General features: G+C 43.3%; 1 protein-coding gene across 3 annotated transcripts in view; it reads right to left on the minus strand.

The window, feature by feature from the left end:
* LOC117403239 (brefeldin A-inhibited guanine nucleotide-exchange protein 3-like) overlaps nt 1-17,134 on the minus strand; it is a 102,690-nt gene extending 85,556 nt beyond the window's left edge. For 2 of the 3 annotated variants that reach the window (XM_059024375.1, XM_059024374.1), the window contains exons 1-2: nt 16,741-17,134; nt 5,196-5,247 (exon numbers count right to left, since the gene is read on the minus strand). In XM_059024375.1, coding sequence (XP_058880358.1) covers nt 5,196-5,247; nt 16,741-16,825 — 137 coding nt within the window. In that variant the 5' untranslated portion in view covers nt 16,826-17,134. Of the gene's footprint in view, nt 1-1,602; nt 1,699-5,195; nt 5,248-16,740 lie in introns of those variants that run through there. The other variant, XM_059024376.1, reaches the window with a different exon arrangement.

Raw genomic sequence — 17,134 nt, forward strand, 5'->3', positions numbered from 1 at the left:
AGGTCCTAAATTGATGGTCTGCATAATAGCATTCTTCTATTTGCATTCTATTCAGCTGTGCCAATATCGCTGATGCATATAACCCCAAGGCCTGGCTTTCAATGAACAAAGTTATGATGACAGCTGTAACAGGGGTGTACTGTTACTGTGTGAGTGTCCGCTGAGAGACACAGGGGGATTGAAGTTGAAAACGCCGCTCAGGCATCCAGGCTTTATTTTATGTACAATGCAATTGCAGTTGTTTGTGGCCATCACTAGGGTACCAGCAATGGCATCCCTAGTGTGGAAGGATGCAAATACATGTGTACAGAATACAAAATACAAAACACAATGGGTAAAACAGTCAGGGTCGAATGCAGCATACCAGTGACTTAGTCCACATCAAGTGGACTAAAATGCGGTCTAGCAAATCCTGCAGCTCTGTACTACGTTAGTCCTGATTGCAGCGTATCAAAAAGCTAATCCTGAAAATTGGTTTAGCTGACCTGAACAAGTGGAACAAGTTAGACCGATAATGAAGACTAACCCATAATAAGCCATTACAAATGCAGATAGAATTTCACAATTTAAAGTGTAAAGACTAACTCGGACATTTACGTGTACATTGTCACTACTAGCATTTCATTAAAAAAAAAACAAAAAAAAACAAACACACATTGAAGATACTGAACCGGCAAAAAAGTCAAAAATATGAAAAGGTATGAAAAAAGCAAATTAATATATTAAAATGGTAAAAGCGTTTGTATTCAATTTAAACTGACATTTCAGTTTAAATTGAATACATCAAACATGCTTTATTATTATTTAAATACACAGTATCTTATTGTGCAGCACTTTATTAAAGTCTGTGCAATATTTAATGCAAAAACAAAACCAATCTCTTCAGAACACTTTGATCGTCAACCATAATAAAATCAGCCAAAAAGGAAAAGGGTGCCACATTGCTCTAGTCGTTTATTTAAACTACCGTACACATTTGCTGTCTACCTAAGAAAATGAATAATTGCTTAATATGTGTATTAACAATATATTAAGGTACACTATATCATTACATAGCGCAACTGTCAATTTTATTGAAAGGAAGGACATTTCTGTGACTCGGCGAGCGAACCTTACTGAAACAAATGCTTCAAAGTGTTCAGACTGAGGTTCAAAAGGCTTCACTTTTCACTTCACTAGTTTTAGATGTCATTTCGGAGAATAGTGGCGCTGTCTTCGTGTTAAAATGTGCTGTACAAACGTAGCAAGCAACGAGCAAGCGAAATAAATTAGCCTTATACTTTATAGTACTAAGTTAGTCCTCCTGACAAGGATCATCTCAGATTTGGTACACTGCAATCAGGATCTTGTTTAGTCCGATTTAGCGGATGATCCACCTGTGGCGATTATCTTCTGGTACGCTGCAATCGGGATTAACAAGTGTACTAACTTTAGTCTAAGCAAGCGGACTAAACCTGCTTTATCCACGTAGACTAAATTTGGTACGCTGCAATCGACCCTTAGAAAACAAATGGTGGCCAAGCTCAGCTCCCAGTAGAAGAGAGGAACCTCCCCACACAAACTAAATAGGAGGGATTAAATTTCCCCTAAATTAATCCCTACCCTAAACACACTGTGGTCCTCCTGGTTCACTCTCCTTGGCTATCCACGCAGGCATGCATCTTCATGCTGGTACACAAGAACAGGTACTAACACCAAACAAAAGAAGAACAAAGCAGCTGGCTTTTCAGACTCTTTTTAGGCAGGTGACCAATGTTAATTGATTATCAATTATTCAATTGACACCTGGCCATCTGCTGCACACTACACTTCACCAATGCAGGGAGGAAAGTATAACCTCTCAGCCCTGCCACATCTAGCATATACTTTGTTACAAAAGTTACACGTGTATTTACAAATCAAAACAAACTATTTTATTAATAAACCCAACACAAATATATTATTTGACACACAGGCCTCTGTTCTGCCACAATAGCTTAAAAGACGTTTACTGTTCTCTTAGAAGAGAGAAAAAAGAAGTTCTGAGAAATAACAGGGGACAGAGACAGGTTGGTTCATGCAAAATGAACTTTGTTTCCTTTTGCACTAGAGGCAATACCCAATTTACACTGATCTAGCAGGGATAAGTCAAATGGGATAACCCCCAATGAATGAAAACAGTTTTACTTGATAAGTAGCACTGTTTTTTCGTTTGGCTCATTGTGGCAAAGTGCCCCGCCCCTGTGTGCATTTGTGTGTTCTGTGTTTGTATGTATGCGTGCGTATGTTAATGTTGGTGTATAGATTGGTACACGGGATATAAACAGGTCTGTGTTTCACGTGTGTTTAAATTGTATATTTGTATTTAGGCACGGGATTGCACATCACGCACGTGCATTTAAAATATAATATGCGAGCACGGGGTTTCACGTAATGAATTCACGTGCTGGGATTCAAGTGAGTAATTAATTAGTAATTGAATCCCAGCACAACAGTATATATAGATGCACATTTTCATTCAGTTGGGGGGTTGGGTGTTCGGTGAGTGGAGAACGGGATTGGAGACGGAGGTAGTAATTGTTAGAATAAGAGTAATAGTTAACGTGTTTTCACTCACCGTGTTTGTTCGTCTGTCTGTCCTGCACCGTCTGTTTAGTGTTTAGTCGTTTTGTATGTCTGTTTATTTTGGCGTCAAGTGCCGTGTCCTGTTTTTGTGCTGTTTGAAACCTTTTATTTTGTTAATAAACGCTGAGTGCAGCCATTGCACTCAGCTCATCACCATCACCGTCTGTCTGTGTTTGAATTCCTTCCTGCTTCCGGTCTGACGCCACCCACTCTGGCCGTCTTTGTGACACGCATATATAGCGGAATTTTCCATTAACTCTCTGAATTATTATAAAAACAAAACTTTTAATCGGAGGGGAAAAAATAAACCTACCTAACTTCATAGAAAATCATCATGTTTTGTAAAGTTGGCTTACTATAAATAATGCTGAGACATGAAACGTCAGTTCCATCCCCACCACTTCAGATTGTGGGGTAGATGTAAGGATACGTGCAAAGTGATTTGCGGGTGCAAAACAACCATAATGGAGGAACACTTTTGGAGGAAAAAGGCAAGACGAAGACGACCCTGCATATTCAATCCCAGGGTCCCTTTGTTTGGGATTCCCGCTATCCCTGCACATGTGAAAGTGCTGTATTCTCTGCACTACTTAGCCTCTGGTTCCTTTCAGACCACAGTTGGAATGTCTGGAGGGATAGCCCAATCCACCTTTTCCAGAGTGCTAAGCAAATTTCTGGATGTCATGCTGAAAAGGGCAGGCCAGTACATATCATTTCCTAAGGATACTAGCATAACTAATGTTGGCTGAGGCTTTTCCAAACAACTGTTTCATGTGGAGTGACCTCAGCTGTAAGGACTCTCAGCTCCTTCTCAGAAAACTTTTCTTTTCTTTTCCGTGCGCCAAGAGGACTTTGCTGCCCTTCCTCTGACTTTTTTTTTTTAATTATTTGTATTTTCGTACTCCACAAATGTATTTTATTTATTTATTTCTTGGAAGACGCCCTTATCCAGCGCTACTTACAATTCTTACAAGATATCACATTATTTTTACATACGGTTACCCATTTATACAGTTGGGTTTTTACTGGAGCAATCTAGGTAAAGTACCTTGCTCAAGGGTACAGCAGCAGTGTCCCCCACCTGTGATTGAACCCACAACCCTCCGGTCAAGTCCAGAGCCCTAACCACTACTCCACACTGCTGCCCTGTCATACAGCAAATGTCATACAGCACTTACTGCTCTCTGTACTCAGTTAATTTGGAAACAAACTCTTCTACTAATAACTCAGGTCCTTTTAAATGAAAATCACACTTCAGTTCACATTTGTATTTTTTGTTTCTTCCTCCATAACTGTACTAAGAGGCAGATTATAAACACAGCATATTGTTTTTGCTGTCCAAATAAAACTTATTACATGTCAGATATATTACTGGTGTAACACTACAACAATGTTGCTGCAATTTTGCAGTCCTGTTCATTTTACTGCACAAAAAACAACTTGTGAAAAACAAAAAACTGTTGTTGATTCAACCTGCGAGAAAAAAAGTCTTGAAACAACTGTAATTATTATTGTTGCAGGATTGTTTTACAGAAAACATATCACAGCTACCATCTCAGCTTTAATTAATCCAAAACACCATTCACTCATTCATTTTATATAATAGAGTATGTGACTACTTGATTTCCACTATACAGCTTTTGGCATAGAGGCGCTGCAAATGCAGTTTATATATCTTATCCAATAATTAAAACTTTTTGATTATTAATTTTCTGCTAATTGTTTCCCATAGGAATATGAGCAGAGATCACATACAATGTCTAATAGAAAACATAAAACAAGTTGAGGGGTAATTGACCTCAATTTTTCCTGTCAGCATACCTAGTACCAATGCATTTAAAATATCTAATCTGATGTGGTCTCAGTTCAATTTGAATAATGTTGAATGGACTTTGGTTAGTTTAGAGAACCCTCATAAAGTCTGCTTTCAAACTAACATCTTTACATTAAAAAAAAAGAAGAAAACCAGCCCAAACCAACCAAGTGTCGGGTCACGAAGAATATTCTACCAGCCTATTTCCCAGTAAGGATACGCTTTTAATAACTAGTTTTATTAACCTTGTATTTTATTACACTAGTAGCAATGAGTAGCAGAACACAAATCAAGCTCTGTCATGTCTCCTGTATCAATATGGAAAGATGAGAGTTCCTTCACTGTTTTCAACCCTGGTACCTTAAAGTACCACCAAAGGTCCACGTATTGTTTCAAATGGCAGTTAAATATTTAATCACCCATTGTTTTCCAGTGCACATAAAACAGCACTTAGCCAGTGAAACTTTAAATAAATGTGTGGTTAGTTATTGCTTGGTGCTTCCCACTGTAATACAAATTAAAGAATTGCAAGTTCTTGAGGACCAACTATTGACCAAAATGCCTCCACTGGCATACAGAGAACAGCTAAACCATTGAGCATAAACAAAGATGGAAGAAACGTTGTATCTCTGACAATAGCACCTGTTTGTTTCTCATCATCTCTAACACACGCTACTGTTTGTAGGTCTGTGTGTGTTGTAGCGATGTTTGTACAGCCATGGGAGGCAACCGTTGTATGTTTCTTGAACAAAACAAATAAAAAGCTTTGTTATTTTACCTCAGCTGACACGGCTTAATATCGATTGATCCATTCTGTGCTTCAAGGGTCTCTGTTGGATTGAAAAAAAAAGAAAAAAACATATTTTACATAGGATATACCAAAAAAAAACAAAAAAAACACCATCTGTGATTTATCCTCTCTGTAGTTACAGTAGTCTCTGGCTAAGAGTTGACCACCGGACACAATATGCCGAGGCCAATCACAATATGAATCAAGAAATACAAATGTATTTATTACTTATGTCATGACACACCTGCATCAATATATGAAATTAACAGAATAAGTAAGAGAAATGCAATAGGCAAGCGTATGTTAATAACTATAACAATAAACCAATTGACTAACTAACATTAATAAACTAAAGCCCCTTTCACACTGGCACTCCTACCCGAGTCCCAACCTGTGTTCTGGCTACCCGGGTCACAATCCAGCGTAGTGTGAAACTACGTACCTGGGTCGTACCCGCGACCCACCTCAGGATGTGGGTCGACACGCTTTAACCCAGGTTGAGGGAGACAAAATGCATGACGGCCAGTCGTAAGCTGACAAAATAACAAACAGCCACGCCAGCGTGAAGGTTTCACTTCTGCAAGGAACGTTTCTGTTATAGTCATATTTTTGTTGCTTGAGACACACCATGAGCCAGATTGCAGCAGGGATGTAGAAACATTTGCTCTAATCAACATTTGTGCCGACGGTTCAATCCAGAGAAACTTGGATGGAAGGGTCTGTAACAAGCTGCTTCCGGGGCATTGATACACGCATTGTGTACTTGTGTTTGTCACCCAGGTCAATCCTGCTTTATCAAAAAGCAGTGTGAAATCACGTAGCCGACCTGCATGACACTGGGTCTCGACCCGGGTAGGTTCTGACCCAGGTAGAGCATGCCAGTGTGAAAGGGGCTTAACTGACAAACGAAATTAACAAAGCACCCTGCATACAGTAAAAATGCAGCAGCAGCTCTTACAGTAATTATGAATATGATAATTATTTTTAACACAAATTAACACAGCACCCCTACACACATTGCAATGACAAGTCAGTTTTGAAAAGATTGAATAAACCATTTGAATTTGAGTTTGATGATGATGAGTTATCAGGTTACAAAAAAGTACTGTTTCAGTTTTGAATCAGTGAGCAATGAAAGACTAAACCTTATAAAGACATTCTGTCAGAGCGAACCTAAACTGCAAATGGTTTGGAGTAATGCTCGGACGTCATTCGAATGTCCACGCTCGTTCAAGCGTGAGGAATTACAGTTATTCTACTAAAATCAATATAACAGACTGATAAAAAGTGCTTATAAATGTAAATACCCCACAGAACACTCACTTAAGCGTACAGAAGATGATCAATCCAGCAAGAATCTGAAATCATCTGGAGCATCTTTATTAATGTAAATATGTATTTATACATATTGTACACTTCCAGCTAAATTGATTTTGTGAATCAAAACATTAGTCTGGTAAAAAAAAAAAAAAAAAAATTGTTAAAACATGCAAGAAAGGTGGAATAATAAACTCAAGCGCGTTGACCTTAATACTGAAGATGGCACAGATCTGGCTATATAATCGCTATATGCAGTGCTCTTCGTTTTTGTTTTATTTTATAATTTTTTACCCATATTTTGGACCTGTATTTTGGAGTACATAAAAATAGATGATCATATTAAGAAAATACAATAAATATATGTGTTTATGTTAAAAATAGGCTATGTGCATATGCAAATCTGTCTGTTAAAGCAAGTAGGGCTGCAACGAAGGGCACATTTTGACCTTCGAAGGTTTGGAACAGATTACCGGAGGAAGGTTTGAACCTTCGATGGTACACATTTGCATAGTTTACTGGTGACGTCACCATAGCTACTTGTTTGTATTGGATTGAAAATCCTATTACTTTACATGTAATCCATATAAATGGAATAAAACATTCACATGTAGTTTAAAAATACACTATATAGAACAGTATGTTTTTATAATTTAAATAAAAATAGACGTTGTTTATTTACATGTAATTGATGCTACTTGTGAGTAAGCTTGCATTGCAGCAGCAGACTTAGGCAAAACAAACTTAAATTTAACAGTCACCGTTCCAAGCAGGTTATCAGTCACAGTCACATTTTACTACTACGACTACTACAATAATAATAATAATAATAATAATAATAATAATAATAATAATAATAATACTAATAATAATATGAATTTATGCTTGTCAAGTGACCTCGGAGATTGGTTGTGCCTCGATGATACATCAACAGTAGCTTGTAGCACGGTTTGCATTCAACTTTTTTTTGGTTGTCTGGGCATTTACCAAAAAAAATCCCAAACAGCAGAGGGGTTTTGAGACATTTCTTTCAATACAGCTTACGCTATACAACGCTTTTTAATGGTTTGCCTCGGGATAACACAAGCTACAAATTATTATTTTTTTTTTTGCTGTCCTCCCGTCCGCCAAAATTAACCCCGATATTTACCCAGAATAATATGGATTTTTACCTTTTTGCCCCAATTTTCACCTGTTTTTCTTTTTTTTGTAATAAACACCGATAAATTCCTGGGAAATAAAAAATAAATTAAAACCGAAAATGAAGGGCCTTAAGTATATGTTATGCACATTCATCACAACTGCTATGAAAATCTGGTCGGGCAGCGATTTTTTTGTTCTTTATTTTGGCTTTAGCAAGGATGCGTTTAATGTGTCCATTGTTCAGGGGGAAACAATTTAAAAGTAATGCAAGGTACTAGATGAAACCAAAATGCAAATGTACTGCACATCTACAAGACAGAATAAAAAAACTATAGCCTAATTAAACCAGTGAAGACCTACAATTTCAAAAAGAGTAGTTATAAGCATTGCCTTTAAAATGTTATTTCACATAAGGAAGAGTTTTATTTTATTAATTTAGAATTATCCAATTTCAGTACCCCACAATATCATGCAGGTAAGGAAAGAGGTAATGAGATCATAAAAAGCATAGATTTGCTTTACTTAGTCATTCAGACTTCTTTGGCTTGAAAGAAACTTGAATAAAACTGAAATGTTCCTAGTGAAATCTGCCTCGCCTCTTGATATATTGTTGGTACAGCAGTTTTGCCTCCTTGATAACCAGCTTGCCACTTATTAAGTGGGTTTGACCGTCTTAATATTAATAAATAATTATAATAATGACAACAACAACAACAACAACAACAACAACAACAACAAGGAGGGCCTGGAGAGCTCCCGGCTGCCTCAAGAGTGGGCAGGGATACGGGGCTGGTTGGCTGGAACGAGGAGACAGGACTGGCAGGCTGGGACGATGGAAGGGTAAGTGAGAGCGACAGGGGACCGCTGGCCGGCACTTTTCTTCCCCTAGGTGGCAGCTGGACCCGGTAGATCACCTCTCCCAGGCGCTCCAGCACCTTGCAAGTCCGATCCAGTGGCTCCCCAGCTTTGGGCAATGGCCCTTTTTAGTTGGGGACTGTACACACCTGCTCTCCAGCGATGAAGTGGCGCCCCTGCCAGGAGGTCATACTTTCTCCTCTGCCAGACTCCAGCGGCCTGCAGCTACTCCCACTCAAACTTGTGCGCCATCTCCATGCAGTCGTCGGGTGTACTCCGGACCTGGGGGTGCAGTGGGGGTGTCTGTGAACTTGCAAAAAACATCAGCTCCAGGCGGTGAATTCCTGGACGGCAGTGCGGCAGGCCATCAGCACCAGGGGCAGATGGACGTGCCAGTCCCGGTGGTCGGTGGTGGTGGTGAGGGCCAGTTGGACAGCCAAGGTGCGATTAAACCGCTCCACTAACCCATCGCTTTGGGGGGTGCAGGGGAGTGTCTTCTGGATACCCAGATGCCAGCATATCTCACTGAACACTGTGGACTCGATGTTCCGTCCCTGGTCTGTATGCAGCTCCTGGGGAACCCCAAAGCGGCTGAAGAACCCCTCCAGCAGAGTGTCGGTCACTGTCTCGGCCTCCTGGTCAGGTAGTGCATAGGCTTCCGGCCACTTCGTGAAGTAGAAGAGGGCCACCAGGACGAACTGGTTTCCCTTCGCCGAGCGTGGGAAGGGGCCTAGTACATCCAAGGCAACCCCCTCCATAGGCGCACCACCCTGGTACTGCTGGAGGGGCGCATGGGACCTACCCTGGTGCAGGCGTCAAAACAGTGGTAGAAGTCAGCAAAGTCCCGTCGGTACTGCCCCCAATAGAAAGACTGCTGGAGTCATCTCAGGGTTTTGGTGAGCCCAAAATTTCCGACGCCTGGACTCCCATGACAAGAGGGGAACACTTCCTGGTGCAGAGTCTTCAGGACAACCACCTGCCACCGTGCCTCCTCAGTGGCCGGCTCTAGCCATTGGCGATGCAGGATTCCGTCTCTGAGGGCCAGTCCGGACCACTGGGATCAGAGCCCCTTGATGGCCTGTAACAGCGGGACTACCTCCTTCCACCGCGGCCTCCTCTGTGCCTCCAGCCACTGCAGGACTGGGAGGAGGTCTGGGTCTTCCGCCTGGCGGTCCCTCCAGTCCGCCCGAACTACCAGCACCACCACCCAGCACGGCACCTCCTCCTGGTGCCCCCGCAGCTCCGCTTCTCTCTCCTCCCTCCACTAACAGTGTGAACAGCCGTCTGTGGCACAGGGCTGGCGGGACAGAGCGTCAGCATTCTGGTGCATCTCCCCAGAGCGATGTTCAATGGTGTAGTGAAAAGCTTCGAGCTGTTCTATCCACCCGGTAACCTGCCCCTCAGGTTCCCGGAATGTCACCAGCCACCTCAAGGCCGCATGATCGGTACGGATGGTGAAAGGGAGCCCGCAGAGATAGTGCCTGAAGTGGCACACCGCTTCTACAATGGCCAGCAGCTCCCTCTGGGTGACGCAATAATGAGGACTAGCAGAGCCTGTTCTTCAGCTCGTCAAATGCACCTTGCCTCTCGGGGGTCCACTCAAAGGGCTCGTCATTCTTCAACAGGCCATGCAAGGGGGCAGCGACAGTGGCAAAATCCTGCACAAACCTCCGGTAATAGGATGCAAGCCCCAGGAACCCTCTCACCTGGCGGGGGTTGATGGCAGGCCAGTCATGGACAGCAGCAACCTTGTCCTCCTCCGTGTTGATCCCTTCCGCACTCACACGGTGGCCAGGAAGGAGACCTCTTGCCAGAGCAGGTGGCATTTCTCCAGGTGCAACTTCAGCCCTGTCTCCGTCACTCTCTTCAGCACTCCCCTCAGCACAGTCAAGGCGGCTGGGAAGGTCCCTCCGTGGACCAGCAGGTCGTCCAAGTACACCAAGCACTGTGTGGGGGCACCCAGAACAGGACCTTCTCCATGAGGCGCTCAAAAGTGGCAGGGGCATTGCAGAGACCGAAGGGCATCACGGTGAACTGCCACAACCCTTGGCTGGTGGAAAAGGTGGTCTTGGGACAAGCTGACGGGGAGAGAGCCACCTGCCAATATCCGCTGCGGAGATCCTGCGAGGAGAACCACCTCGACCCTCCGACCAGGTCCAGCGAGTCGTTAATGCGGGGAAGAGGGTAGGAGTCCTTTGCAGTGACGTCGTTCAGGTGCCTGTAATCGACACAAAAACGACACTTGCCGTCCTTCTTCATCACCATCAACTCAGGGGAAGACAGGGGCTGTCAGACGGCTCGATGATCCCTGTGGCTCTTATTTCATCCACGATCAGGTCTGCGGCCCCCAGGGGGGCCAGCGGCATGCGGCGGGGACATTGCTTGACAGGTCAGGCGTTGCCGGTCTCAATCTGTTGCACCAAGTGTGTCCTCCCCACGTCCTCTGAAGTAGCGGCGAAGCCATGTCGAAACTCAAACAATAGCTCCCACAGCTGGTGCTGCTGCTTAGGGCAAAGCCCCTCACAGTTGTTGCACCAGACCTTGGACACCATGACAGGGTCTTCTGCCGTCAGTGGAGTCAGCACCTGGAGGGGGTATGGGAACCTGGACAAGAAGAAGAAACGAGGTTGGCTTGAGCCCGGCCGAAGGGGGGCGGTGTCCCATGGTCCCTCGGTGTCAGTGGCCCCAGCTGAGGCTGTGGGGCATCCCCAGGCAGGGCTAAGGTCCCCGGGTGACGGTGGAGTTGAAGTTCTCCCGCGGCACGTTGGCCAACTCCAGCTCAGATGAGGGGGTAGCCCTGGGGAGGGCTGAGGTCCCCGGGGCCGTTACATCAGAAAACGGGGGTCGGGTAGGAGTCTGTACCTGCTGAACAGGGGCGTCCCGCCTCCTGACCCCATCGCCCTAGGGGAAAGGTGGACCCCCCTTGGAGTCGAAAGGGGCGAGCTCGGGCCCCCCTTTAAATGCAATGCCTCGGACTGCAGGTCTAATTGCCCCCCCCCCCCCCTGAGCTGAGGAAGTCCAACCCCAAGATGCATGGGTCCTGCACCTCTGCGACCCAAACTGGGTGGTGTATCATTCTCCCTGCCACCTCTATCGCAAACCTCCCCAGTCCCAGCATGGGAGCCACCTCTCCTGTCACGGTGCTCAGGTGTACGGTCGTCGGTTCCAGATTGGCTTCGGCAGGCAACACATCGGAGTGTACTAGCGTGACAGTGGACCCTGTGTCAATCAGGGCGTTGCAAGGAACTCCCTCAATCTTGATGAGGGCGTGGCAATAATCTCCCACAGAGGTCCGCCCCACTACCAGGGCAGGCCTGTGCGGGTGGGTGTCTGTGGCTCCTGGACAGGGTGTGGTCCATTCCCCTCGGCTTGGTGGTTGGACCCCAGTCACAGGCGGATTGGAAGGCCTAGTTCAGCCGCACAGGTGGGTTGCCCGAGGGCTGTCTTCAAGAGCGGTACCATTTCAGTGGCCCACGCATGAGTGACAGTGTCCTCAGCTCCTTCAGGGCCCCGGGATTGGAGTGCAGGGACCTAGGGAATGCTGGGTTTCTTCTCCCCCTTTGGCCCCTGGACCCACTTGCCCTCCTCTAGCACAGCCTCTATCCTTTGGCCGTGGGCCAGGGCGAGCTCTAGGGAGTTTGGAGCAGCGATCCAGACCTGTTGGCGCAGGGCGTCAGGGGTTAAGCCTTGGACAAAGGCCTTGATGGCCAGGTCTTCCTGGGCCGCAGGTGCAAAGCTGGGGTATCCCTTCCGGGCAAGATACCGCACGTTCGCGGCCAGCACACCCAGCATTTCCCGCGGCTGCCGAAAACGAGTTGCCAAGGTTTGGTGCAGGGTAACAGCAGGTTCAACCCCTCCATAGTGGAGTTCCAGAGCAGTAATAATAGCCTGGTAATCTGTTAGCTCTTCAGCGCCCAGGTCTAGCAGTACCTGTAGTGTCTCCCCTTCTAGTGCTGCTGCCAGTTGTCTGGCCTATGAGTGGGCCCCAGCCATTGGCCAGCGCTACCATCTGAAATTTGGCCAGGTAGGCCTCCCAGGGGGATTGCCCACTGTAGCGCCCTGCCTTGAACACACTTCCTCCAGTCCCAGGCCTCCTCTCCAGCCCACCACTCGCATTGCTCCACACTATGTTGTGATCGGCACAACACCCATCCCTGGGTTTATCTAGGCCTTCATTTACACTCCTGCATTCATCTAATTTGGTTTATCACAGTCTTGAACTCAGCAGATGACGTACCAATAACAGGCTGTATTTTTTTAATGTATCCGGACCCAAGCAAGCTATTAATTGCACAGTCTTGACCCTATTAGTCCATTCCACTAAACTACATTAAACTGCCCTTTAAATGTATTCCAGTCGGTTTTACCGGAATAATAGAGCAGAGTGCGAGTATAGGCCTCTTTGTTTACATCTTCACCAAGATGGCCGCTGTCCTCCTTCCTGAATGACGTCATTGTCTTTTCCAGCCGATGTGCAGATCCCCAGCCTGGCACCATCTTGCTGCTCCACGCGGGTCTCCTCGCTGGTGTCTCGTCTGAACTCCAGTCCACTTGTCTGAGGCTCTCTCGTAGCAGCTCGACCAGCTCTGCCCACGCCTCCATCTTGTTGAACAGAGTGGATTCTTCATCCCGTTTCTAACACCAATGTGACGACTTGAGCTCTCAAAAGGATGGATGACACTGGAGACTAGGTGTGCAGGGCTAAATGACAGTAGATTACTGTTTTGAACAGAACGCAATACCGCCCGTGTCCCTGTTTGGGCCAGGACCACGCCACCAAAGTAACAAACTCTCCTGTCGCTAATTAAATTATTATTATTATTATTATTATTATTATTATTATTATTATTATTATTATTATTATTATTATTATTATTATTTATTTCTTAGCAGACGCCCTTATCCAGGGCGACTTACAATTGTTACAAGATATCACATTATTTCACATTATACATTATACAGATATCACATTATTTTTTTTTACATACAATTACCCATTTATACAGTTGGGTTTTTACTGGAGCAATCTAGGTAAAGTACCTTGCTCAAGGGTACAGCAGCAGTGTCCCCCACCTGGGATTGAACCCACGACCCTCTGGTCAAGAGTCCAGAGCTCTAACCACTACTCCACACTGCTGCCCTATGTAGGCCGCTATAGTCCCCCCCCCCCCCCCCCCCATTCCTTACGCTCTCCCGACCTTAACACAGACCCCCAGCCTCTCTCTCTCTCTCTGTCTGATCTGTCACACCGCAGGTTAGGTAACCTCAGACTCACTCTGAAGCTCTGTCAGTCAATCTTGTTATCTATCTCTCACATTAGCTCACCCACTCTCTCTCCCCCCGGTTTCACACGTACCAGGTACTTATACCCCTGCTGCTCCCATGTCCTTGTCCGGTCCAGCCAATCGCAGCTCTCCCTTGCATGCACACACACACACACACACACACACACACACACACACACACACACACACACACACACACACACACACACCCCTCATATCTAGATGCCGTGGTCTTGACCCTAACAATACACAAAACACCAAAGCACAGGACAAACAACCAGGACAACACAAAAGTCCAACAAGGTCCCCTTAAGTTGACCAGGGCACTACAATATAGACATGTGAAATTTTAGGTCCACTAAAATAAAGTTTTACATAATCTCTGCAAGTAAGAAAAAACAACACAAAATAACAAATTAACATAAAGTAGCACTACAGCATTAAAATGTTCAATACCAAAAAAAATGTGCCCGAGTTACAAGCTCTTGCAGTGTTTAAAAAAAAATATATATATAAATAAAAAAATCCAAAATATGGATTGTAGCGTAACAGGAACGCGTAACCAATCAGACTGCAGAGTCTGTATCATCTGATCTGAGCCAAACTCCATGTCGAACTGAAGATAACCCTGAATCACTCAATGCACAGATCAACTACTTTAGGCAGTTTTGTTCTATTCATGTGAGCCGCGATATTTCCCCTTAGGCATTAATTGTGCATGGGTATTAACAACTTGAAATTAATGGTTAAAATTTTACTTTCAGCTAAACATTGGCAGGTGGGCGTGATCGATCTTTCAAACCGAGGCGTTGACTCGGCAGAATCCGGTATTTGCATTGCATCTTCCTTTTCAGAGGAATGAAGAAGCCGTTGGAATTACTAGCAGAGCTTTCTTTAACTTAGTGTATTATCAGGCTTTAAAATGAAAATACATGTTTGCTAAAACACAGGTTTCATTCAAAGCTAGATATTTGAGACATACATACACTCAGTGGTCCAGATAAGCTGCGTACCTGCCGTTTTTACACATTAAAAAATCCGAAATACACACTCAAATTTATATTTAATGCGTGCTGCACAGCCTGTCTGCCTCCCCTAAAACTTCCATTAATAACTACATCTCTCAGAATACAGCGTCTTCAGTTACTAGGAAACTGTACACAAGAAAAACCAACCCAACAAACATTATCCAATCTCTGGCTATCTCTGTTGTCTTTGAAGCCAATCACAGTAAGAATAAGAAAAATTTGAAGCTACACAGGTTGAAGCGTAAACACCCCAGTCCAGCAACAAATCTTACTGGAACCATCGGAACTACTAAAAAAAAGTGCCTATAATATTAAACTAACTGTTTTATAACTTATTAATGAGTCAGTGTCAGTGTTATACCTTGAAAAAAAATGTGCTGAGCCGATAAAGAACCTTGTAGAACACACGCGTGTTTGTACAAGTAACACTGCAGTTAAAATGGAATGCTCTTTTTTAATGCCTACCCCATTTCCATTAAAGATTGTAAAGTATTTAATCGAGATTACTCATGACTTCAAGGTAATGTTCATTTTACCCTCTGAAAATACATTTTACTCTCTCAGTGTCAAAATTAGAGGGCAAGGGACTCCCAGACCCAAAACCTTATCTGGAGCACTGCATACACTAGTGTGTACATGTGCACAGCATAGAAAATGTATGGAATTAATTTGTTCCAATCTCTTTAATAATGTGATGAAGGTAGGTAAAGCACCCATGTAGCACCCCGATAATTCTTTAGGAACACTGTTCACAGCTGGCACTCTCTTTGAACAGAGGAGGGAGGGGGCTGTTACAAACCAATTTTAATCAAGGACAAGTCTAAAGACATCATGCAATCATCATCTTCTAAAGTGTAAACCTTGTCCATCAATGTTTGGGTCTTCTTTCCTATACCATCCCAGGCTGAAACAGGAAATGCCAACTACTATTGTTCTTTCCTGTGACTAGCTGTTCAGTGCTTTGGATAATGACAGGACCAACAACCTGGGGTTATCAATGAACCAATAGGGTCTCTCTGGTCTTTAGTCGTACAAGACTCTTCAAGCGTTTAGTACAATTTTTATTTTAAATCATGCAACACTTAAATACAATAAAACGACCCAGCAATCTGGCACGTTTTAAAAGTGTCATTAGGCAAATACATATTTTGACACAAGTATTTATTTACAAATTGTAGAAGATTTGAATGTATTCACACCCCCTAATCCACATTTTTTACCCTGTGAAATTCCAGCTATGGTTTAGTGATGGTCTTTGCTAGTTCAATTATTTCAATACTGGTTGAGTCTATGGCTGCTCTGGTTACATACTGAATTAAATGTAAAATGTTATGGCAATCAATGTATTTTAAAGCCTCAACCGACTTGACAAATCTAATTCCAATCTAGAAATTGCAATATAGTGGAACAAATGTGCAATATATTTAATTTATTCTAATATACAATATTGTAATAAGTAAATATAATATGCAACTCATGTATAAAACAATATAATGTATATATTATCCTACAGAAATAAATACAAATGTGAATATTATTAGTATGTCTATATGAATATATTGATCAATATTATCCCATAGTGTTCCAAAATATGAAAAGCTTAAAATATCTGTATATTTTTAAATTGACAAAATTGATATATATATATATATATATATATATATATATATATATATATCAATTTAAATACTTTAATTGGTTTGCCTTTGATTACAGTTGTACTATGCCTGTATTTATACAAAAACTGTATGTGATGCAAATATTATTAGTACTAATATAGTATATCATCATTGCATGTAAATATTGTATGTATGCATCCTTAAACTGCGATGTGGCTTAACTAAGCATAAGTAGTATGTGTTCTTGTTCAGTCAGTCGTGGGAGACAGGAACACGCAGTACTTACCATATGCTAAAGCGCAGGCTTCCCTTATTGCTTTGTGTTTGTTTCCCGATGCAGCATTCTGCAATTTTTTTAATATTTCCTCCATCCTGCAGACACAAAATTTTCCAATAAGCCTTGTATTTTTCAAACAGTTATCGTGTACACCTATGCCTATACACGCAGCATCCTCGTTCTATGATGATTCACGCCAAGGCCAGTGGATAAGAATACAACTGCACGTCACTTTCGTGAAATGGGTTGCTGTCAGTGTCTTGTGTTTTTTTTTTTTTTTTTTTACATACAACACACTGTTACCTAAACCGTGCGTGTTGATAAAGAAAAAGGACTCATTTAATACGGCGATTTCGATGACGTAATCTAATGACCCCTGCTGAGTCTGTTTATAGACGGACCA

This window comes from Acipenser ruthenus, chromosome 5 (assembly GCF_902713425.1).
Source record: "Acipenser ruthenus chromosome 5, fAciRut3.2 maternal haplotype, whole genome shotgun sequence".
NCBI lineage: Eukaryota > Metazoa > Chordata > Actinopteri > Acipenseriformes > Acipenseridae > Acipenser > Acipenser ruthenus.